Source organism: Thermobia domestica, chromosome 13 (assembly GCF_964235325.1).
Source record: "Thermobia domestica chromosome 13, izTheDome1.hap1.1, whole genome shotgun sequence".
Taxonomy (NCBI): Eukaryota; Metazoa; Arthropoda; class Insecta; order Zygentoma; family Lepismatidae; genus Thermobia; species Thermobia domestica.
Genome location: NC_137466.1, coordinates 100,614,025 through 100,639,756, shown reverse-complemented (window position 1 = coordinate 100,639,756; position 25,732 = coordinate 100,614,025). Strand labels below are relative to the sequence as shown.

The following is a 25,732-nucleotide window of genomic DNA, read 5'->3' as shown; positions in this document are numbered from 1 at the left end:
ACTGTAAAGACCAAAATCTAAGATAATACACTGTGAGCATAAAGTCCTGCCCTGATTATAAAAATTTATTACGGAATAACCGTTGGACAGAATAATGTAAATTCTGGTTCATTACATAGGTTAGTATTACAAGTTTTTTTAAGACCAATAGATAGCACTAATGCTACCAAAGAATGACGCAGTACGTTACTTGGCGCGCGCGGGTTAGTTGGCGAAATGGCATTGAAGCAGGAGAAAGCGCAATGCTTGCTATGGTATCATGAAAGCAAATCGTCCATCAGTGTTCAGCGTAAGTTTGTGACTTCGTATGGCCGCAGCCCTCCGGATGTGAAATCAATAAAGCGATGGTATGAAAGATTTAAAGCAACAGGCAGCAGTGTTGACAATCTTCCAACAAGTGGCAGGCCTAGTGTGGGTGAGGCAAACTGTTGATCGTGTTCGGTAAGCGTCGCAAGCGTTTCAACTTTTATTATTATTATTATTATTATTATTGGGCTATATCAAGGACAGAGTCTATGCCACACCTATTGCTGACGTCGAGGAACTGAAGGCTAGGATACAAGCAGTTGTGGGTACTGTGACAGAAGACATGTTACAAAACACCTGGCGGGAACTGGAATACCGCTTAGACATTCTCCGAGCTACCAAGGGGGCACACGTTGAAGTGGTCTAACGTAAGTGGTCTTAAAAAAAAACTTGTAATACTAACCTATGTAACTGACCAGTATTTACATTATTATGTCAAACGGTTCTTCTGTAATAAATTTTTGTAATCAGGGCAAGACTTTATGCTCATCCTGTACTTTAATATGGTCCTTATGCCTGTCTACAGCGCTACGACGAACTTACCGTTTCTATTAGTACCAACGACTTGTTCCTAAACAACGGTGGTGCTCTTTCAAGGCCGATCAGTTGACTATTATTCATCCCTATGGAATCATCGTAGTAAGTACATCCGTAGTGTTTTTGAACAGTTGAAATTTACTGAAATTCAAAGTCTGAAAAATGAGATTGAAGTGGGAACTGAACTCTGGTTTCCGGCTTATCATGCCATTGTGTTAGCCATTACGCTATCCGGTCTGCTTTTTAAGCAGCCATACATTTTCGTTTTTGACGTTCGTGCTCAGCCACTCAAGACAACACAGAATTTACCACAATTCCTGCTGTGCTAATTTCTCGTCAAGTCAACCAAACCAATACAAACGACAAGGTGATATTGTACTTCTCTTTCCCGCTAACATCGTTCGTTTTTATTTCCTTGATACTTTTATTTTATTGCTGTTTTCATGCTCAAGGCTCTATGGGAGAGATCATGGTTTGGAAGTGCAAGGATGATGCGGGAATCGAAGATTAGTAATGTGCCTGAGCGTGTCTCTATACAGTCTAGATTTTCACACACAGAGTCCGAATCACAGCAGGAATAGTACACACCAAATACGAAGTTAATCTTTTGAACCGCTATACTCGCAATTTATTGCAACAAATTAGCGATGAAAGTCATATTTAATTACTTTAGAGTGAAGCAAACATTGATTGTCGTCTGAATTTTATGGCTCAATATTATGTCACTGAGGCTTTATGACTTTTAATAAATATAGTGATTAGATCAGATCGTTGCTCACGTAAATAACGGATACAATGCACATATAAATAATAATAATAGAAAAATGACTAACTCACAAAATTCTTTAATAAAAAATGTTAGACTACATCTGATACAGACAATATTTACCACATTTTAAAACTGAACTATTACCTGAGAAGGTAAAGCTTTCCAGTATTGAACTGCAAAGCACACAGATTTAAAAGTTAGTCTGCAAGTTGTAACAGAACAATCAAATCCAAAATGTATGAATTTACTTACTATTCCGCATCCGGCGTCCAGCCAACCCTTACCAAATACTCGAACCACGGAAATAACATCGATAACGGATACTGCAATTCCAGTGTTTCTATATCTACAAATTGCAGATTATCATTTAACCTAAATTGCACCATTTTTAGGTTAGATTTCGAATTTGGTGTTCCTGCTCTTGGAAACCTGACACAAGAATAAAAGAAAAATGTAAGATTAGTACAGGATATTTACTCAATTGGACATTTAAAATCTGCATTACACAATAATATTACAAGTACACTACAGATTTTTTTTTCCGCAAGAGAACACTATGCGGTACAAAATAAATTCATATCTGCCTTTTCTCCTCTCTAACTTTTTACATTTGAGAAACTGTTATCTTAACTGGAACGCTTGGATGTACAACAAAAATCAGAACATGAGAGGGAAAAAGAGGACGTCAGTAAGGACAACTGTTCAGATGAAACTTGTAAGTTCTCCATATGTCCCTGTTTACACGTGCTGGAAATACAGAAGCTTGCTGGCTTCCTCACTTCTGATGAGATCTTGGTCAGTGACCAAATACTTACCTTTAAGATAAGTGAAACCCTATTTAAAAAAAAAAAAAAAAAAAAAAATAATAATAATAATAATAATAATAATAATAATAATAATAATAATAATAATAATAATAATAATAATAATAATAATAATAATAAAGTTCTCGTTTTAATAAAGTACGATTCTAAAACATGTTTCTCTGTATATTTTTGTTTTCTTTTAATGACTTTACGTTCCTAATTTAATGTCCTACACTTTTCTGGTGTATCAATTATCGAGATATCGAAGATTTAATGAAATTACTTACGAATACTTCTTCTTGTCCTCCCGCTGTACTATTTCCCCATTCATATTCAGCTTTACAAACTCCAAAAGTCCTTGCAAAATGATTGAAAGCTACAGTACCCTGTAAACGTTTTTCTATTTTAAAGAGAGTACACGAGAGCTACCCACGCTATACTAAATTTATGTTGTTGAAACACAAGAGTTTAAAGAAACAGTTTCCGAAATTATAGGATTTCATATTCCCTATCTTTTGACAGCCCTGGAACAGAAACAATTCACGTGTTATATTACTTGATTTGGCATAAATTTATATTTTCAACTTTCTCCTCGATTCTCTTTTTCTTCTTTCTTCTACAATATATCTCTGCAAGGTATCTCTACACGATGATATACTGTAGATGGAAAATTTTGATAACAAAGAGGATTATTCCACAGTTTCGCCAGTACTGTTACTAGCTACATCAGAAACAATAAGTCACTATAATTGCTTTTGTGATATATCCAACATTACTCTTTCTTGACAAACTATTCGTCAGTTACATGCAGGAAACGAAATACGTACATATTTAAGGGAAAAAGTACTTACTCTCTGCAAGAAAAGCATGAACTCACATTCATAATTTCGCCAGTTGTCTTCTTTATGGATACAAGGACAAAGGATATTTTCTCCGTTTAAAATGCTTAACATTAGTTGACAATTCTTTTCCTGTCTAGTGAGGTTATATAAAACATGGACCTATAGCTGGCTAGTAGCGCATGTTCACTTGTGTGATACATTGGCTACTAGTGCTATTATTTTTATTTTCCTGAACGGAGTTCGGTACAACTTAATTAAAACAGCTCTCCAACTGCCTAATGGTACTTGGTTTATACAAAATTATCCGGTGCGTACATTCTGCGAATCACAAGTGGAAGCACGCACACCATAGCCAAGCACAGTTAACCACTTGGTTACACAGTAGTATACACAGTAGCCAAGCACAGTTACACAGTAGTAGTACATATGTATAAAAATACAGTGCTACGTATGTTGGATAAAAGATAGTGGCATTACTATTCTCACGTCAAAGGGCTATGTCTCAACACTACAGGAGTTCTATAGCTGATAAGAGGGTGTGACAGGAAGAAGTGTGGTGAGTAGTAACGACTGTTATTCAGTTAGAAACCGCAGTTCCGTAAAGCAGAGGAGGAAAGTGGAAGCGTTATAACAATGCTTCAGAAAGACGAATAACATGATTTAAATGGCACTGGGCGCAGTGTACAACAATGTTTTTAGGAACATGATGACGACCTTCTCGCCAAAATGGAGGAGAAATCACTTCGTGAGGAGCACTACGACACAAAAGAAGCCACCATCCATATGGCGGTTGACGTGCTGACTATGTACAACACCTTCCACGCGTGTGGCAGAAGGTGATAGAGATGGGAAGCGATTACATTTAAGGAATGTAACAGGTGTTCTTCTATGCATAAAGCCAGGTACGAATTATAACAATGTTGACATTACTTTTTATCCAGCCCTTGTATATACGTATTGACTTACCTAAATTCTTCAACTTCTCCACAGTTTGAATTTGATGACGGAAAACAAAATATTTTTACATCACTTTCGTCTACTTCTTCATATACTATTCTAAAAACACCATCTGAAAAGAACAAAAGTTACAAAATCATTTAACAATAGACCATAATGTACATATTAAAAAACGAACTGTTTAGAATCAGTACCCAACTATCATTACCAAGAACATTATTAGGATTCACTAATATCCGTAAGTAAGCAACAGTGACCCTTACACAATAAGGGTGTTGTAAACCACATAGAAAAATGGTTAACACATTGCAGTCACATTTAAAAACAAATAAATAATTACTTGAGTAGAATTTCCAATTACAAAGAAATATTTCTTCCTGTCAATTTTTAATTTTGGTAAAAATAAATAAAAGATTCGCGAATTAGTAAAGTTTAGGTATAAGTCAATAATGTATCTGAGGCTTTCTGCATAAGGAAAAAAAAAAGCGAAACTGAATACGGAAAAAAGATTTTTTTTTTTTAGGTAAGGATTGGAATACAGTAAGTTTTACTAACGATAAGTACATACAATGTTGATTCAGGCTTAATTTACTTACGAATCATTTTTGTATTATTAATGGCTCAATAGAAAAATGTTGTTTTTTCAAAATATAAGACAGTGAAAAATAAATTTTTACTCCATCGGAACATTACTGTTAAGTACCAAAGAATTTATAAACTACATACTTTCAATCTGGCAACAATATGTGCAGTTAAAAATATAGAGAAGAACGAAAACGTGCTGATCACTTTCTACATAACATCATTCGTTTTATGTCTGGAAGCAAGTTCTGCAACAATAAGATTCAATCATAACTGGAGGTAAAGTAATTTTCCAAACTAGGTATGTAACCAGTCTTCTGTATATGATTATTTATCAATTTTCTCACAATAAAATTAGAATACGAAAATGTTTAAAACAAAACTTACCAACAGTAACTGGCTGCCACCAGTAACCCTGATACCGACTAAATTCTTCCTGCATTACATATGAAGGAATACCAGCACTCAGAGGATCATCAGTCAGATTCTTCACACTTTTATGTGCATATGTTAAGCGTATTGAACTACCTACAACAAAATATTTATAGTAATGTCAGCTCCTATATTTCAACTTACGCTTAAGATTTGATGGATGTTATTACTTTCCGTTCTAATATAATTTTAAGGAAAAAGTTCGTTTTGAATTATCTTGATTTTATACGTTACTAATAAGTATGGAACGATACCAGAAAAACAACTGACTGGTGAATTAACGAAAATAATGATATTAAGTGTTCTGATTGTTGGCTAAATAATATCCATTACATTTGTTATTTACTTCTCGACTACCAGACATATACTGGCATTTATTTTGTAGACACAATCAATTTGATCTTTTAAGTGGAAACTTTTGTTTCAAAAGTGTATAATATATATACTTTTTAAGATTTTTGAATATCACCTATGGAACAATAATGAAATAGTAATAAAAACCTGAAAAACGAATAGCTGGGTTGGTGCAGAATAAAGCATATACTTTATTTTCAGGAGAGATGGATTATGCTCTTCAGTTGAGCACTGACTGATATCCATTTAAAAATGATTAAGGTCCAAGGAATAATAAAATAAGTACAAACATACAAGCTTGGTCTAGTCATCCGTAGTTTAGTAGAAAGTATTCATCCAACACATGGAAGATCAGAATTTGAGTCCCCAACCAGTTCGTGATGAACAAGATATATATATATATTTTTTTTCAATAGGAAGATTGCTATATTGCTATTAAATGCTTCTCTACATCCTGAATAAAATAGACCGTAAAAACCAACTTTTCACTCAAACTCAAAAATGATTTCATTGACCTCCCGTTTAAGAAGTTAGCAAAAATTCAACAATTGCAAAGAAGAAAAAAAAAATAATCACGTTTAAAAAAATGCTATCTACCTTACTCTGGAAAGCTTCGTTCTTTGACCCACAAGTGGAACTGTATCAAGAAAGACAATATATTAAGTTCCATTTTTGGGGGAGCATACAACAACAATAACCATAAAAATATCCAACTGTGAGTTGTCAGTAGGAAGAAAGGTAAAATATAACATTGTGAAAAAAATAGGATTTTATCATTATTGCTCAATGTAACACATTGGCCTAAATTTTCTCTTCAGTAATGATTTTAATAAGTTGAGACAGTAAATTGAGTATACATACTGTCCAGATCTAAGTAAGGATTTAGATTTTTGGGCTTTCGGCATCTAAGGTCATTTAGCCAGTCACGATTTGAGGGACGACATCCCTCGGCAAGCACAATGTCCGGGGAAAGGGAAGGAAGAAAGGATTGGGGAAGGAAGGAAGCGGCCTGGGACCTATAAGTTAGGTACCACCCCGGCATTTGCCTGGTGTGAATAAGGAAAACCCAGGAAAACCTCATTCAGGGTAGCTGGCCTGAAAAAGTGTGTTACACTTTTTCGACCGAGTGACCCCACCGGGAATCGAACCCGGAACTGTGTCCAGACCTGAATGTCATAACAATGGAAGACAGAGAAGTGATATAGATAAGTGCTCTTATAATGCAGTTTATGACACTGGGTTAGCATAATATACGAGGTGTGGAAAAAAAACGGATTATGGCTATTAATACAAATAATTAACTTGATGTGTATTGCTTTCACAGGGATAAACTACCATACCTACCCTCCCTAGCACGGTGAATTGGACTCACATGACCCAGAACAAAAAAGTGAACATGAATTTCTCGTGAAACTTCGAAAATCTGCTACTGAAACATTTCCAATGTTGAGGGGAGTTTATGGTGAAGTACGCACGTCAAAAACACAAGTTTTGGAGTGGTACGAAAAGTTTTTGGAGGGTAGGAAGAGTTGTGATGATGATGAACGACCAAGTCACTCGTGTTCTTGTATGACTGAAACAAACATAAAAAATATTCGTCGTGTTGTGAGGAAAGACCGCAGATTGAGTGTTAAAGCAATTGCTAAAGCTGTAAACTTAGACAGAGGGTCAGTTACATGCATTTTAACGGAAGAATTGCAAATTACAAAAACTTGTTCGAAGGTAGTTCCAAAAGTGCTGTCACACGAACAAAAACAGTGCCGAAATAAATCGTATATGGACATCTTGAAAACGATTGACGACGTGCCAAATTTGTTGGATTTGGTTGTAACTGTCGATGAAACTTGGGTTTTCACCTATGACCCGGAAACAAAATAACAATCAATGCAGTAGATGTCCCCGGATTCCCCCCGGCTAAACAAGGCTCGGATGTCAAAGCCCACGTTTAAGACAATGTTACTAGTATTCTTCGACATTTGTAGGATAGTGATGATTGACTGGGTTCCTAACGGACAAAATGTAAATTAACATTACTGCCTTCAGGCGTTGGGGAAAATCCGTGGAGACGTTCGGAAAAAAAATCCCCGTTGGGGGAAAGTGGATGGATCTTGCATCAGGGCAACGGACCCGTCCATCGAGCACTATCCGTACAATAACTTTTGGCTAGAAGAAACATTGCAGCATGTTAGAACCACCACAGTATTCGCCTGATCTGGTACCTTGTGACTTTCTTTTTTTTTCCTGAAAATCAAACCTCAAATAAAGGGAACACATTTTATTTCCGTTAATGAGGTTTAAAGAAAAAGAAAGAAAACGTACTAAAGACTTTTACAGAAGCTGAGCTCCAGGGATGTTACAAACAATGGTAGCGGCGAATGAAGAAGTATGTTGAAGCAGAGGGAGGCTACTTTGAAGTTAATACCACCGACAAGAACCAATAATATGAGTATTCTGAGTTATTACTTCAATCCGATTTTTTGTGCCACACCTCGTATTTATTAATACACTAGTAGTACCACATGATAGATGCTGTTACCTGTTAATGTATGTGCAACCCATATATCACTACAGCACACGTATGCAACGAGATCAGGATTTGAGGGGCAAATTTGGGGATTCAACTTGGCTCCTGTGGAAGCTGTCCGAAGCTCTGTGGGAAACAAAGGACCTCCCTGAAACAGAAAATATAATCATTATAAGATAATTATTAGTAGTTTCAAGGTGTTGTCTAATGTTATCAATTTTCTCTGAAAAAATTCCGTCAAAACCTGAGGCAGAACCCTTATCTTGGCTTAAGGATTCTTCAAAATTAAGTTAGAACTAAATATAACGTTTTGGCAGTTTTAACATTACAATTCAACAGGGTTGGCTGGTTTAAACCAAAAAAGAAAAATGTTCGTAAAAGTGTAACTATTCGTAAAATCTTGATGAACACACATTTGTGAGTTAACACGTTTCACTCCCATATACTATTCGTATATATTCAGACCTAAATTCCCCATTCTTTACTCAAAGAGATTATATTACAAAAGTAACTTTTTAATGTAACTTTATGGATGTTTATTTTGTGATTTTTTAAATAGTTTGTTATTATTGTTATGCAACCAAAGGAAAATTCTAAACATTGTTTCGTTTTAATAATGTTTACTATTTATAAAATACATCGAAATGCTGTACTTTTTTAGAGAGGGGGGTCATACAAACCCCACGAGAGGCAATTATTGAAATAACAAGAATCTTTTGGTAACTATTTATATATAAATGGGTCAGAGCCAAAGTGGACTCAAATAATTCTTATCTTTATTCACTTATTCACTGATATGCAAAGTAGTTCGTTATATTTCTTTAACTTGGACTAATAAAAGTCGTAGTGAACTGACTTGGACTAAATTAGTTCTTCTGTACTCTGTAGTACTTTGAAATTGTCCATATGTAATTCTGTATAATGGTTCCACCTGTGCAATTGTTATCTTTTTGTCCTTCTGTCCTAATGACTCTTGACGATTATATTAACAAATATGCAAAGATCAGTCAACATATTTTTATCAGGAGTCCTTCGTGAGTGAGTCGGCAGACGTATCATATTTATGGCCAATTAGTCCCGGCTTTTAGTTCAAATGGAGGACAATTTCTCTTGGATGTAAGCCAAGAAGCGGTTTGGATTCCGCTTTAAGATTATGTGACCCCTTCCAGCATAACCCGGTTGTTGCATACTAACATCAAGGTGAAACACGCTTATTTCTGTCCATATGTGATATAAATACATAGAGTAAATTATTTAAACCAAAAAACTTGGTTTAAACCACAAAAATCTGTTTTTTTTTTTTTTTTTCAATAAAAATCATGGTTTTTGCCAACCGTGCAATTCAAACTACTTTACTAGCACAAGTTGGAATTTTGAAAGTATGACAAAGGTAACTAACACGATTTATGGCTAGTTTTGTTCCCTTCCACAGAGAAAAATGGCTGTATCTCCAAGCTCTGCACAATATTTTACTACTTATCTAAATTATTAATATTTTGGCAAAATGAAAGTGTCTTGGTGAACAAAAATGTAATTTTAGTTTTTAATCCAATGACTGTAAACCCATATTAACGACAAATTTTGTTGTGTAGAATATTACTAATTATAGTACAGACAGTCACAGCAAATTAATATCAATGGAACAAGTTCAGTTTAATGGATACTTTCATTAAAATAATTCTTTGCTGGTATTTACAAAATTAATTATTACAAATATATAGATCTGATTATCTTCTTGTTCTGATTCTGGTACAGATGCATGCTTAGTGGACTAGGCTGAATTATGTTTTGATAATATTGATGTTTATTATAAGTAATGAAATATGAATTATAGAATACGAATGGTACGTAATTTCTATTTATGTAGGGGCCAATATTAGAGTAAGTTAGTGATGTATATTATAAAGTATGTAGAAACCAAGCAAGGCTCTTACCATAATTTTGATTTGATATGTATCTTGACGTTGCATGTACAGAACCAACTATTTCGTAATTCATAAACTATAAATGTAAAGACCTAAGCACAACTTAGAAGAACATGCGAAATTTACTTTACTCGAAAATTTTATAATTACATAACTATTAATTCAGATCAGCTGTTATTAGATAATCATTACAGATTTTTTCTTTCCTTTTTAAAATGCCATATATATATCTTTTGCTGTGAATAAAAATTAATCTAATCAATGCAAAGTTTTACTTCAGTATTTAGCCAGATAATTTCTTGAAAGTTTTTCCGCAAGAGCTCTTCAGTGCACTTTTAATTATTATTATTTTTTTTTTTTAAATTAAGAATTGCAAGAGGGTTCTTAAGTGTTTAAAGACGAACATGGAATATATCTTCTGAATTACAATTTTGACAGATTTATAGTAAGTCAGGTTGCAAAAGAATAATAAATGTCAATTTTCGCAAACTTTGTTTTTAGCATTTGTAGGGGTATTCCTAACAGCTGCTAAAATGACGGCCCCATTTACAAAAATTATTATACATTATTATCGGCACATGTAAAGTTTAAGTGTTAAGTAAGAAGTGCATGGGTGTTAGAGAGTATCCTTATCTTGTAAAATTTGTTTCACAGGCACAATACAATTTTGAAATATTGATATTTACATAGACTATAACAGTCTGAATATTCTGACAAACCGCTTTAGCTATGTCCTATAATTCTCGACTGATTGATTGGAATTTAACATTCCTGTTCAGAACCGAGATTTAACTGCTTAAGTTGGTATCCGAACTACTACCCAGACTTACTTACTATTACACGTAACTTTTTTTTATTATTAATGTAATGAATTTCATGCAGATTTTGGTGGTATTACGTTGCTTAAGGCTATGGAAGCTTGAATGGTATTACGAAAAATATATATAAAAAAAATAACTGTTAATTTTAAAAAATCCAGCTACAAAATAAAAGAACACATAATAATAATAATGATTTATAACTCACCGTAAAGCCTGTATCTACACACTGAAACAGACTGCTTGCAGCCGGGAATACAAGCTTCCCTGACTCCTGATGAAGTTCGTATGACGTAATCCCCCATATTGCTAACCGTTTTCTTTCCCACATCAACTGCTCTTCTCGGGTGGATCGGCTGATGCTTGGCAGTGATTGAAAATTAGATTCGATCATCGGTTGCCACTGAAGTTTTGTGGTTAACCCAACATTATCGTTGGGTACGTCGGCATACAACAGTGTGGTTTCCCAACCATTGGAGGGTGTACTTAGAAAATATATCCTAGTCTTATTGTTCGGCAATGTCCGAAACGTAATAGTTGCTGGAACCATAGTCAAAAGATTCGATAACTGATTTCTAAGGTCACACACAATTGTTTTGAGTTCACGCCAGGACTTCTTCTTAGCAGTCCTGGTGTCATCCATTGTTGATTCGTCCAATCTATTAAAAAAGGAATCAAAAGTTTCAGAATGCATATTAGAAATTGTATTTTTTTTTTTTTTCATTTATGCAAACTGAATGATTAGTATTATTGTGTTATACAGATTACAATGTAAGTAGTCAAAAATTATTTCTCACTGTGGAAATATTTACTACTAATAACTTCAATGTCTTAGAAGAATACATTGTTTTGGCATTTTATCATTACTTACATGACAGAATATGGAATAAATTTGGATTTATACTATCAAGTTGCATATGAGTTTCTTTCAGAAAAGAACTATTGATTCTGATTTGTATCTGTTGATAGTAAATTACATATTCATTCCGCCTTCAGTTAGAATAGTTTTGTTTCTTCAGTTTCATAGTTATACTCCTGTTGACTAATGAAGACAAGGCTACCACCAGAAACTGAATTTGGGACCCTCATTCACCACAAACAAGCGTGCTAACTAGAAAGCTCATTGTTTCAATCTTCTTTCTACATCTAGAGACCATAATATTTCTATTCTAAGACGATACTTCTTTTCCTATAACTAAGTTCTCAAATATGAAATGTTTATTTACAAACAAAATTTTAAGCTGACTGTACATTCATTCGACAAACTCCATACCCAATTACTTACTGAATGTATTCAACGTAATCAAAATGAAAGAAAAGTTTTACTCACGAAAATACATCCCTTCTACTTTTAACTGACTTATGTTATTTTTCACAAACCCCACTATCAGCAACAATTAGAGTTGAGTTGATTTTGAGTTTAACGTCCCTTTCAGCAGCGAGGCTATATGAGACGTGGACCTACTGATTAACGTGGAATCCGAACCACATGAGCTCCCGCCGGGAATCGAACCCGGGTCTCCCGCGCCAAAGGCGCGTACGCTAACCGAGCAACAATTAGAAGTACAATGTACTCTTACATCATTTTAACTTAACGTGCTGTTATTCCAAATTCTCTAGTAATTTTTTTCTGTGATTTTGTAGATTGTGATATATCAATTCTACACCTATATTCTGAAATTTAATGAAATACCTGAGAAGCTTCAGGCATATTATAATATATATGAATGACACTTCAGGAGAGCAACAATTCATATACCAGGTTGCCTAAAATGTATTGAGCCTTTGAAGGTCAAAATTCAGAATACATTTATCGTTATTTGAAAAATATATTACGAAACCACATATGCACCATTTTATTTAATGATCTGCATTTGGGGGGAGGGGAAAAACCATAATCCCGTCGCTCTAGAACTTCCGTGGTTTCTGGTCAAAAAATGGCGACACGTCGTTTTCATAAACCTCTTTTGAAACTAACTTAGCACCAGTCACGAAGATCTGCCGGATCGTTAAAGATGAATGCGTCTTGCGTTGTCAACGTGGTATACGACATCCTTTCTGTTGACCAGTTCTGGTCGTTTCTTTTAAATTCCTCGGTGCACTCACGTTAACTGTCGAGTACCGGTTTGAGTCTATCATTCTGCCCGGCGGTAGCAGCTCGTGATGCACGATGTCCTCTCAATCCCACTAAATACACAGTATAACCTGCCTGAGTGTCAGAGTAGGCTTTGTCACAAACTGTGGAGTTTCTCAGAACTGTGGAGACTCCTAAGCCTCGCTTCGACTTCGATCTCTTTCGCACAATGTTGTCGTAGGTTATCCACATGCAATTACTCGTGATCAACCTCTTCAGAAATGGCTCTAGTTACTTTTCACGTACTTTAGTCTAGTCACGTATAAGTAGAGATTTGAAGATAGAAATTCGGTCGAATAAATGGTTTCGAGTCAGACCATGTTACATCTAAACGTCGAGCTTCCTTTAATGGTCAGGTTTCACCAAATGGTTTAACAGTTTGGTAATGGATGTTTAGGTCATTGGTAGTGTCATTGCTTACATGCCGGTCTTGCTCGACTTTTGCTGTGATTGGTCGCCTACTGCAAGGAGCATTTTGGATATCGACATATGCAGCAAGTGAATGAACCATCTTTTGGCTGTTGCTTTTGATAACGTATCTTGCCTATAAACAGCACAAATTTCTTCACAGGCTTGCAAAGCATTTGCGCCTTTATGTAAATACAATTGTAAAATATAACACAGTTTTGCATAAAGTTTACTTCCCTTCACGGGGCAATATATTACGTCTGATTAAAGAATTCCAACACTTCTTTTCACATCTATTAGCTTCAACTACTGTTACTGAGTTAAACAACATATCTGCTTTGCTTTTTATACAAAATTTATACCTATACTTTTTTCCTTTCGGAGTTTTTGAAGTTGTCTACACACTTCTCTCCGGAATTCGTAGAATTAAGTATTTGCAGTGTTTCTTCCTCTTTTTCGATTGATATATAGTACGTGTGTGTAAATTCAAGCATAACTCTGAAACGCTTGGAGACATTTCAACCAAACTTGGTACGCATATGACTTACAATCTGACAAAAAATACTGTGAGGGTGAGACACCCCCAAGATTCTCAAGGGTGAGATGTATAATTATATTTTAATTTACTAACCTGCGATCTGTTCCTGGCAACCACCAAAAAATTGGTGTGTAGTAAATATTTTGAATATACAATCAACATTCATCATCAGTAGCAGTACTAAACTATTAGGCTTATTCAACTCCGGTATGATTATGAAATAAAAATATTAACTCGTACTGTAGTTGCAAGAAGCCTAGTAGTGTAGTACTACTACTGATGATGAATATTCGATTTATATTCAAAATTTAGTACATACCAAGTTTTTGGTAGTTGCAGAACATGTTAAATTGTAATATAATCTTTACTGTGCTTTTGAAACCATATCTGACGATAAATAATTTCGGTAGCTATTATATTTCCCTTCTTATTTTCAGTATCTATGTAACAGACAATGAAAATATTGAATTGATGTGCGAATAGAAGATACAACTCTGTAAATTTATAAAGGGACGGGACAGAACAGAACATTTAGATTTTATTGGTGTAGTTTCCTAACTATACATTCATCCATAAATTTTACGGACCGGAACCCCCATTTAACGGATATTAGAAACGATGGACAAAATCTAGAGCAGCTAATTTAGTTTGAAAGTATTTTGACACTGTCAGATCGTATAGCGCACTTAATTAAAGGTACAGTACTGTATTATTTCTCTTTCTTTCGTAATGTAATTGTGGATATAGCCATTGCAGACTTCGTGTCGAAACTTAAAAGACAATCGAAATCATTACACAGCTCTTGATTCCTTTTCGTCCGTCAAAACCAAGGATGTGTATGTATCAAGACAGAATTATCTTTCTTTCTTGTTTGTTCTGTATGTTTCTACTATTATTTATTTTTCTTAATACACATACATAGATGTTCGTATAACACAAGCACTTCAAACTAACTTATATACATATTTACCAACTTTTCATCTTAATTTTTTACACAACCACTTTTTATTGCAAAACTGATACTGAGTTTAACAATATATCTGCTTTACTTTTTATACAAAATTTATAGCTATACTTTCATATCGTATACTTTTTCCTTTCGGACTTTTTGAAGTTGTCTACATCACTCTTCTCCGGAATTTGCAGAATTAAGTATTTGCAGGGTTTCTTCCTTCCATATTTTTGGTGCATTTTTGTTCACTTTTTAAGACACATGCCAAAACAAAAGCTATGCACGCTACTCATATTTAAAGCTGCACTTCGCTAAGCATTTTCACTTAAATTCACTCACATAATGCAATAGAACTTCTTTCCAAACGCTTGTGTTTATGAGAAAATATTTGAATTTAAACTCATATTTCTATTAGTACATAACAAAAATAAATATATTAATAAACAAATTAATTTACATAATAATCTATTATTGGCTGGATTGGCCCTTTTTCGCATCGAGACTGTAATTATAGGACGTGGACCTACAGTTTAACGCGGGATCTGAACCAGATGAACTTCTATCGAAAACTCAATCCTAGTCGTTCTAATGATACTAACCACATAGACATGAGGGAGTTCAATAATGCACTTTGTTAAAAATGCTACGGTAGCCATTTCTAACTGAATTAGGAGAAACTTTTTAAAACTTCGTTCATGGTTGATGAGTTGAGAAGTATTCAATATTGTTGAACATTCCAGTCTTTTAAACTGACTGACAGGCTTATTCATTATTAACTCGATGTATGTTAGGAGGATATAAATTTGATTTTACAACCTTCACCTACGCATATTCTTTGACAACTTGTGAATTAGCATACTACATTCATTTAACACTGCGATGAAGAATTCTCTAAATTAAATACTCGAAGGTGCATATTTAATTTCCAACAAAGCGTCACAAGCAATGTCATACAAAACGATTCTATTCAAAACATGGAATATACACTAGTGGAATCGCATTTAAGACCACTTGATAGGTATATACGTATACACTACCGGCCAAAAGTATTGCATCACCCCAGATATCAGTAGAAAACGAAATGAATGCACATAATTATGAACACAAATAGAACAATTTTATATTTGCGAAACAAAAAAAACAAAGGGTAACACAAAATCAAAACAGAAGAGTCAGAATGTGAAACGAAATCATTCAAATTTGGGATTTATCAAAATATCCACCAATAGCTCTCAATACAGCAGCACACAACCTAGGATCCTCGCGAGTAATTTCCGTAATGTTTGGGCTTTAAGTCCATTCCAGCACGTTTGTAAATGTACCCACAACTTTGTTTTATTAACTTGTCGACGTTTTCGAACGTTTCTGTCTAACTCATCCCACAATAACTCTATCAGATTTATGTCTGGGCTTTCCGGTGGTCATCGCATGTTTATCAATTCTTTTCGTCTTTCTTTCTTTCTTTCCTAAGTACGACTTACACAAATGAAATGTGTGTTTGGTGTCATTGTTTTGTTGAAAAGTAAATCCCTGACTGACAAGCTTTTTGCCACTGTCTCTCCATAATGCGATGATAATCTTTTTTCATTGTTCTCTCAATTTTCACTAAATCACCAACATTTTCACCCGCGATACAACCCATACCATGACAGACCCACCACCATGTTTGACACTTGGATTAATGCATTGTTCGAGCATGCGTTCTCCACGAAGTCGACGAACAAACTTTCTGCGTTTAGTTCCAAAAATTTCGAATTTACTTTCGTCACTAAAGAGCACTTTATACTACTGTTGTACTGACCAATTCTTATATTTTTTTTTAGCCCATTGCAATCGTTTACGTTTGTTTTGTTTACTCAAAAGTTTTTTTTTGTTGTTGTTGCAATGCATCCCCTTAATGAACCGTGTTTTCGAAGTCGGCGTTTCAGTGTTTTAACAGATACGACTGTTTCTCGGGCAGCATTAAGTTTTTCTCGAATTTCTGGGGCAGTTAGTGTTCGTTAACGTTTGTTTGTGACCACAATAAACTAATCTTCATTCTTTGACGTTATTCGCGGTCTTTCAGGTCATCGACAATTAACATTTGACAGAGTTTTGTTGAAACGTTGAAAGTGCGAACAACTGTAGATTGATATATGTTTACTCTTCTAGCGATCTGTCATATAGAAAACTTTAACGTGTACAATTCCACAATAACAACACCTTGTTCTTTACTAAGTTCACGAACTTGAGCCATACTGTTCATATGTGTCGGACAAACAATCACTTATTTAGTATATTTTAGCTGACAACTCTTGATGACCACTGGTCCCTGAAAGGCGAACAGAAAAGAAAACTAGGCACAATTGCAGCTAGTTTCGTACTTACAATGACATTTTATGTTGTATGTAAACAAATATTCATGTTAATAATTATACCAGCTAAAAGCATATTATCTTCCTACTTGTCAAGAACTTTTCTTTTTGCTGTGAGGGTGAGGTCTCGCCACATTTTGAACTAATTTTTGATCGCGAGAAGTTATTTTACTGGTGACAAATTTAGAAACGTTTCAGAATGACTTAACGATAATTTATGTATAACATTCCAACAAATTTTCATGAAAATCGGTACACCTTGTACGTATTTACAGCATTTCCATGGGTGATGCAATACTTTTGGCCGGTAGTGTATGTTATCCGACTCAAATAAAATTCTTATCACAGAATGTATGTCTAGAAAGCAGGTTGATTGTACTATCTGTAGAAGAGAGCATGCTGACAATGTCGGGCAACACGACGAACGTAGTTAACGTGAATCTCACACTGCGCCTGTATTATGAGACCGATGCCAGCGAACACCTATTATACAATTAAGTGATTTTCTCCATGACGTCGCATGGGTCATGTGTCACATAGTCCATGGATAGTGTAAACGATGAGAAGAGAGTTTCCACAGCAGATGTGCACCCGCAAAGCACCGGTTTTACTCTAATTCACAGGACGGCGACAGCCACTGTAATCCAGCCATTTCATCTCAAATCACAATTTTCAAACAAAGTTTTTGATGAAGTGCTTGGTACCACTAGAAAATTACAAACCTTGCTATTTCAGATTGATATGTACATTGGTTTCGAAATTTCAGGTGCCTAAAGTTCTTAAAACTTAAAAAAATGCGTGAGTGACTTTGTAACTAATTTGAAGATTCTAGGACGTTGGTTAAATTGTCATTTTAAACTCTAGGAAGGAGCTTTCAGATAATATATAACAATACAATTTTTTCATTTATTTTGAAAAATTAAAAATTTTAGATTTGATTTTCTCAAAAAGTTATATTTTGAAAAATTTTCAAAAATTATAAAGAAAAATATCCGAACTCTTATGAATGTATCCGCGAAGTTTTGTTTAGATCAAATGATATAGAACTATCCTCTTCGATATACAAGAGAATAGCTGGCACCAAATACTTTCTCTGCTAACAGCCCACTCCCCAGAAATTAAAACTGGTGTCGTCACTCTTTGTAGTGTACTATAAAGGGGAAACAAGAACAGAGAATGTCAGTACGTTGTGATTTGAGAATGTCTCGGGTGTGTACTGCTTCCAGCAGAAACTTGTGTTCTTGAGAACCCAGTTTAGGCCGAAAAATATATACCACTATTCTGATGGATACAGTGCTCAGTGCAAGAACGAAAAGAAACTTTCAAACTCAAGTTTACACAGCTGATCTTTGCACAGAGGCTAAATGATATTTTGCTGCAACAGTTCATGGAAAGGGGTCTTGTAATAGAGTTGGTGGGTGGCATAATCAAGAGAATGGCAGCACAAGTAAGTCTGCAGCATCCATATACTATAATCTTCACCCCGCCAGTGTTTTGGCTGGGCAGGAGCAAATTTATTGGAGTTATTTTACATTTGCCAGTCAAGAAGAGTTCACCGAATCAGCAACATTCCTACAAGATCACTTCAAAAGCACAAAGAATTCCTGAGATACAGAAATTTCATGCGTTCATCGCTGCAGCTTCAGAGAGTCCCTTTTCTGTCAGCATATTTTGGTAACGGCTGAGTTCATCGGAACAGCCACTCACTAAATTCGACGACAAGCTGGCAGTGGTAGACATAAGTAGATACATAACTGCAATCCATAACAGGCGATAGTTGGCTCATGTATTGGGGAAAGCGAAAGATGAAGCAAAAATGACATTTCCCTCTTCAGCAAGCCCAACTCCACCTTTTGTATATTCCAGAAAGTTAGATATTCTCTGGATTCGTGCAGTACATGTATTGTGTAAGGTGAACCCTGTGAACCCAACAGGTCGACTACCCACCTTGCCTGACCAAGATGTAGCGACTCCAGTCGCAGTATCCAGAGAAAACTTGAACTTCCAAATATGGGCAGAAAGTTGTATAGTAAATGTTCTTTTTGGACACTGTAGTATGTTATTAATTTGATTTTAATACATTCTTATTTGTTTCATGTGATCCATGCAGAGCCTAAATTAACACTATTTTCAACTATACATTTGAAAGTGGAAACTTGTAGCAAATGATCCTATGCTGATCCCAAAATAAAATTTTGGGGATAAATTCACAATATTGTTTTACATATATTTATTTTTTAACTTTTCAAAATAGTTTTTTGAGAAAATCAAATTCAAAATTCTTATTTTTTTTCAAAATAAATAAATACATGATCTATTGTTATAAATAATTTGAAAGCTCTTTTCATAAGCTCTAAAATGACAACATAACCATCGTCTTAGCTCCTTTAGGTCAACCACAAAGGCCAATCGCATAAATATCACTCATGTAATTCTTGGTAAATTTTGAGAAATTGACATAATTTTAATCAACTTACTTTCCGTTCGTTCCACATACTAATAACAGCGGTCAGAATATGCCATCACTGCAATCTGTAAGGATCAATCCGAAACCGTGTTGAATTGACATAGAACGGTTCAAAAAGAACCTCATGAGCCCCCCTTTTGTATGAAAAGGGTCTACAACGTTCTTACGTTTCTCTCCCATAATTACAACTATCACTAGCTCATGATCCAAAACGTCTTCGCTGATGTTGGAAGGGACTACAGGGGCGAGGAAAATGAAAGGCGATGGTATTCAACAATAAGAATCGTTTCTCTCTCGGACATACTAAAAGCCGTGTGCATTTCTGTAGACGTGAGAATCCAGTGTGTATTCAAACTATAGCTCTACACTGGCATTCTGATATGGGAAACAATAAGTTAAAAATGATGCTCCCTTTAGATTTTCATTCAGGACGGTATGACCAGTGTATGGGTACAATCAATCCTGTCTGCTGATCTTAGTTGGACACTTCGCTGGACTTCATCTTCCAGCAGAGTAATGCATTTCCCACAGTTTTAGGGCAACCCAATGGTATACTTGGTATACGCCTTCTGATCTGGTGCTAGATCTTCTGACCCAAGCCTTATTGAGTACGTGTGGAATATGATGGGAAGATGCCTAGCTGCCACCTCGGCTCCGAAACAACAATCGCTGAATTATGGCAATATCTATACCATGCATGGAATGCTCCAGACATACATTCGGTGTCTGTATGACCGATTAGCTGTCCGAATAGTTGTTTGTGTAGCTCCTCGATACAATTATACATGCAATAGGTAAGAACTATATGTTTCTGAATAGCTTGTATAACATGTTCGGAACGTCCTAGACGAGCCATGTTGGAATCACTATCACTTATCTTCATTTTCTTCTCCTGTACTACATTTGGGTCAGATCCGCAAATTTAAAATGGGTGCTGTCAAATGCGTTTCCATTAGTGTATTAAGCATATTTCATTAAATTAGTATTAAATTTTCATTAGCATTTCTGTTTTGTTTTTTTTTCATTGTATTACCTTCAATCACAGTATATTTTAGCACCCCTTCGCTTCTTTTCTCTTCGTATAAGGACGCATAGCAAACCTGAAAGCGAATAAAAAACATAAAACAATTTATACTCTTAAAATAAATACGTAACGATGAACTATATAACATCTTAATATCTCTATTTCCTAGTTAATACTATACTGTTGGCTACACAGAAGCCAAGGTTGCTTGAATTAAATAGAAGTAATTTAAATCACGTTTTTTAATCGGATAATCTTTTTTCAATCAATGATTTAAATCAAATTTATTTTGCTTGAAACTGACACAAAATGCAGTATTTCTGAGTATTCTTGGTTACTAATCGAATGTCAGTCTGAAACTAACATTTTAATTCGTACTGTGAGGGGGTGAACCATTGGAAAACAATGTTGGGCAGATTACCGATGTAGTTACAGCTTGTGTCGCTAGGTTCCATTAGTATGGGATATCTTGCAGCAATCTGTAAGTTGAGATTATTCTCTGCTGAGTGGTTCGTTCAAAAACCATCGTCCCCTGATTTCTCTTTGTTCGAACGCAGATTTGTGTAACTTCACTCATTGGTATATCTTGACGCGTAAAACGAGTAAGTACTTAAAACTTTTCTGTCTTTGTAATAAAAACAACCAATTTTTTTTTTTTTTTTTTTTTTTAATACAAAACATCATCAATCACTTTTATCTTTTAACACTCTGCTAACAATTTATATAAATGTTAATTTCTGTTAAGTTCTCAGTTTCATTCCCTTAAACATAAGGAATGTGATAATGCCTCAGAGACGTAGTTAAAAAATAAATGATTAGCTGATCTCCAGACATGCCATTTTTGTTCACCCAACTCAGAAATATATGTATATCACACAATTTATTACTTTCATGTTTTCATACAAATGTACTATTAGTATCAGCCAACAGGCAAACAACGAACGAAAAAAGTATGAACTGGCGGGGAATCGATCCTGATTTCCCGCTTCAGGTGTTCTGTACCCAGTAGTACTGACGTAGATTTTAATATATATATATAGTACGATTTTGATTTAGAGTTTAATAGCCTTTCCTTTCAGAAGCGAGGTTATACTGAGACGTGAACCTACAGCTTAATGTGGGGTCCGAACCACATGAGCTCCTGCCAGAAATCGAACCCAGGTCTCTTGCGTCAAAAGTAAATACGCTATCCTAGAGACTTGCACGGGCTGGGCTCAGCCCGAGGCCCGGCCCGGCCCGCGGACCGACTCTGTTATTTCTTTGGGCCGGGCCGACACTGATTTCTCTTCAAGTCGGGCCGGGCTAGGGTCGATTAATTGCAATTCTTTAATAATTATTGACTTTCGTTAAACAATAATTAGAATAAAGGCAAACGTTGAAGAAGTGTGTCCGTGAAAAATGTTACAAAATGAGACTTTTAAAATTTTTCGGGCCCGGGCCGGGCTTGGGCCATGAATTTTTAAAAAAACTTATTGGGCCGGGCCGGGCTCTGGCCGAAAATCTCCAAAACTTTTCGGGCCTGGGCTGGGCCGGGCCTAGGTACATTCGGGCTGGATTGGGCTCGGGCCGAAAAATTCGGCCCGTGCAAGTCTCTACGCTATCCACATAGCCAAGAGGGAGCTCATATATATAGTTAGGTCCATGTCTTGATAACGTCTATATTGTACTATTCTCTACATTTAACAACGATCCACGTGCTCCAACACAACAACACTAATCAGACGATAAATATCATCGTTCAACATGTGACCCGGAGAGAGCTAGTGTCATCACCACCAAAGAGGATCTACGAGGATTCATGAGAATAGGATATAAAAGACACCGAAGCATGTTTGAAAGTATCAGTCTCGCCAAATTAAAAAAAAAAAAAAAAATCCATCCTAAAAAGATACATACTATGTACACCTTGTCTCAAAAAGGTTGAGCGCATTCTTTATTGGTGTTTTGAGGCAAAAATTTTCAAAGTCCAGCTTCGGGTATCTTCGGGAAAAAGTAAGCCAGGTTCGAACCTCCAAGCCAGCCTTTGCAAAAGGGTAAAAGTTTGCAGATGTGTTTTTCTTCTTTTAAATATAATAAGACTTGTTACCAAGTGTTTAAAAAAGCAACATTGATTGAAATACTAAATGATACAATATTTCGAAACGTTTTTATTAATGTGAGCACATGCTTGTTTGTCATTTAGCTCTCTATACGTAATGGAACATTTAAATACGTTAAAGAATCTTTCCATATGTAAAAGAATGCTCAAAATTAAGAAATAGAACATAATTATCGCCTGACTACTAAAATAAAACTCAAAGTAGAACAGAAACTGCGTTTGTAATGGATATGAATGTCATAATCATCTTGAGATCCGTTATACGTTGCTAGAAGCTTAGTTTTAGAAGTCCTTGTGTTAGCTCATTGGTAAGCTGTCGGATTTCAAATCATATGGTTGAGAGTTCGATTCTCGTCTGGGCCAATACTTTTTTTTAAAATTGCATTTTCCGCAATGCATGAAAAATTATATAAAATAATTACATTAAAATACATAAGTTGTTTATATATAACATAATAATTGCAGAACATAGTAATTATTATGTTTAAAATATAACATCTGAGATAATTTTCACAGTAGGTCGGTATTATATATGAGAATGTAAATACAAGTTAAGAAACTCGTTCAATAGCAATAAATAAATCATGTAGTGTATTTATTTGCAGCTATTTGTCATATAGAGAGTAATTCTCAACATTCATAATACAGAATGTCATTTATGTTCTTGAAAAGTTATTCGATGCATAAACAGAGGGTATAAACAGAGAATCCAAAGTCGGAACGCTCGCAAAAAAAATTCATGAACCCCAATGGTCACGTGAGCAGACTGGAATTGGCCTTATGAAGCATGCCACAGCAGAAAGTCTTTACATAGATTTTCAATTCAATTCCTGATATATGCTTTTGCAATGTGGAAGTGGTGATGCCTTGAGTCGCCTCTCTCTCGCTCGCTCGCTCGCTCACTCTCTATTTATACAGAATATAAAAGTGGATTTATGTGTGTGTTTCAACATAATTCTAATATATCTAGAGCAATTTTAACTATATTTCTTACAGTCTGGAAAAAGAGTACTGTCGGGATACATATCAAAAATGCTAGAAACGGTTCGATATTAGTATCGAATCCATAGTTTCGTGGTCGCTTAGGTGAATAGCTCTACTTTCAATTCAAGTCCAATTAAGCTCCCATTAGCACCCAGGGTGGTTACGTAGCGACATAAAGATATCGAAATCAACCGATATTAGAATCGAATCGTAAGTTTTCAGCGCCGCTAACAGTGTAGCATTTCCCATTAGTCCACATTAGTCCCATTGCCTAGAGGGCAACATATTTGCAGAGTGCAAATTTTAAAACTTGAATAATATTTTAATTTTTTCCGTATGAAAAAGTTAAAAATCATGAGCAAATATACTATTTCACGAACAATCCTCTTTTACTATTCTAATATGTTTAATAATTGCGTAAGAAATGTAATAGTAATTCAGAACATGTTTCACAGTTGTTATTTTTGTTACATAGTTGTAGCTATAGCATGTAGTGAGTGGAATTTAACTGTAATAAATTCAGTAATTAACCATATTCGAATTAAGTTTTATTTTTAAGTTCGGAATGAAGGGGCGGAGAAATATGCAGTTATTGGCGGCACCGAGCTTTTCTACATTTTACTTTCAAGATCTCCATTTTTCTTTTGTCATTTGTTCCTAATAAAAAAAGTTCAGTCACTTTTGGATTGTCATAGGATAGTAGGAGTTGGATTTTGGGATGCAGCCTGTGAGATTCTAGAGGAGCTAACTGCTTGAAAAAATATTTTTGAATCATCTGTAACATATGAAATAAGGATATGTATCATAAAAAATTGAAAGTAACTATGTCTGCGTAATCATCACGGTCAAATTGCAAAGTCAAATGAATTGACGTTTGGTATATAATCAGGCTCCAATCCCAACTGGGAAGTTATCATACGCGTGTCACTTTCATTATAATACATATCCTTAGGGGGAGTTGAAGTCCGAATTTTTGCGAAAAATTTGGTATCTCACAAGCCGTTCAACTGAGAGCTGAAATTCAGCATACAACTCTTTATTAAAAATAAAGAGAATATGCCCTGGCATTTTTTAAAATTGTCTTTTATGAGCGGGGGGACGGGGGTGCCTTTTCTATATAGTGGAAATTAATAGTGGGTTGATTTGTAAAAATAATCGAAAACGATTGATATTAGTTGAGAAAAAAATTGAGTAATGCAAACTAAAGTTCTTTTTGAATTTTATACCCACTGCTTTCTATTTATAATTGCTGAAGCTGGTGTTTAATATATGGAGCGTTCCGAGCATAAGGCAATCAAGCCATAAAGTTAGAGAAAATGGCCATAAAATTTGTATTCTAAACGTAATTACATGGGCATTTTCAATTTTTTTTTTTTTTTTTTTTTTTTTTTTTTTTTTTTTTTTTTTTTACGTTGGTCTACTTTTCCTTGATTCGAAACTTTTAAATTTCACCCTATTTTCTACTGAATGTGTCTGTAAGGCAACAAAGAAATAATTACATATGATAAATTTAAATTCATTTTAAATCGGAAAATGAGAAACACTTTGCCATTATATATCGTAAAGGTCAGACCCACCAGTATTGTAACAAAGAGGTGCTTGAGCCAATGACGGTAGAAATTCAAACTCCGATAAGTGATAATTTCACAGTCTTGTTTTATTACAAGTGTAATCTCTTTAGTCAATGGAGAGGAGGACGTGGGTCATCGGTCAGAGTTGATGTCGATGGGTTTTGGTGGGTCGGAGTTGGTCGCAATGGTTCAGAGTGGTTCATAGTTGGTGGTGGGTCAGAGTGGATCACGATGGTTGATGGGTCAGAGTGGGCCAATGGGTCATTTGGGTGGTGGGTGATAGTGGGTCATGGTGGGTCGTGGATCAAATTTTCATTGACCCACACCATCTCTGGTTAAAATTGTACTAA

At 35.2% G+C, this 25,732-nt stretch overlaps 1 protein-coding gene across 1 annotated transcript in view; it reads right to left on the bottom strand.

Moving 5' to 3' along the window:
* Positions 1 to 25,732, bottom strand: part of LOC145668393 (dipeptidyl peptidase 9) — a gene marked incomplete in the record, with an annotated part of 122,191 nt that overhangs the window by 83,439 nt on the left and 13,020 nt on the right. The window contains 6 exon segments of the mRNA XM_081736182.1: positions 1,865 to 2,041; positions 4,227 to 4,329; positions 5,187 to 5,327; positions 8,122 to 8,257; positions 11,061 to 11,511; positions 20,739 to 20,805. Coding sequence (XP_081592308.1) covers positions 1,865 to 2,041; positions 4,227 to 4,329; positions 5,187 to 5,327; positions 8,122 to 8,257; positions 11,061 to 11,495 — 992 coding nt within the window.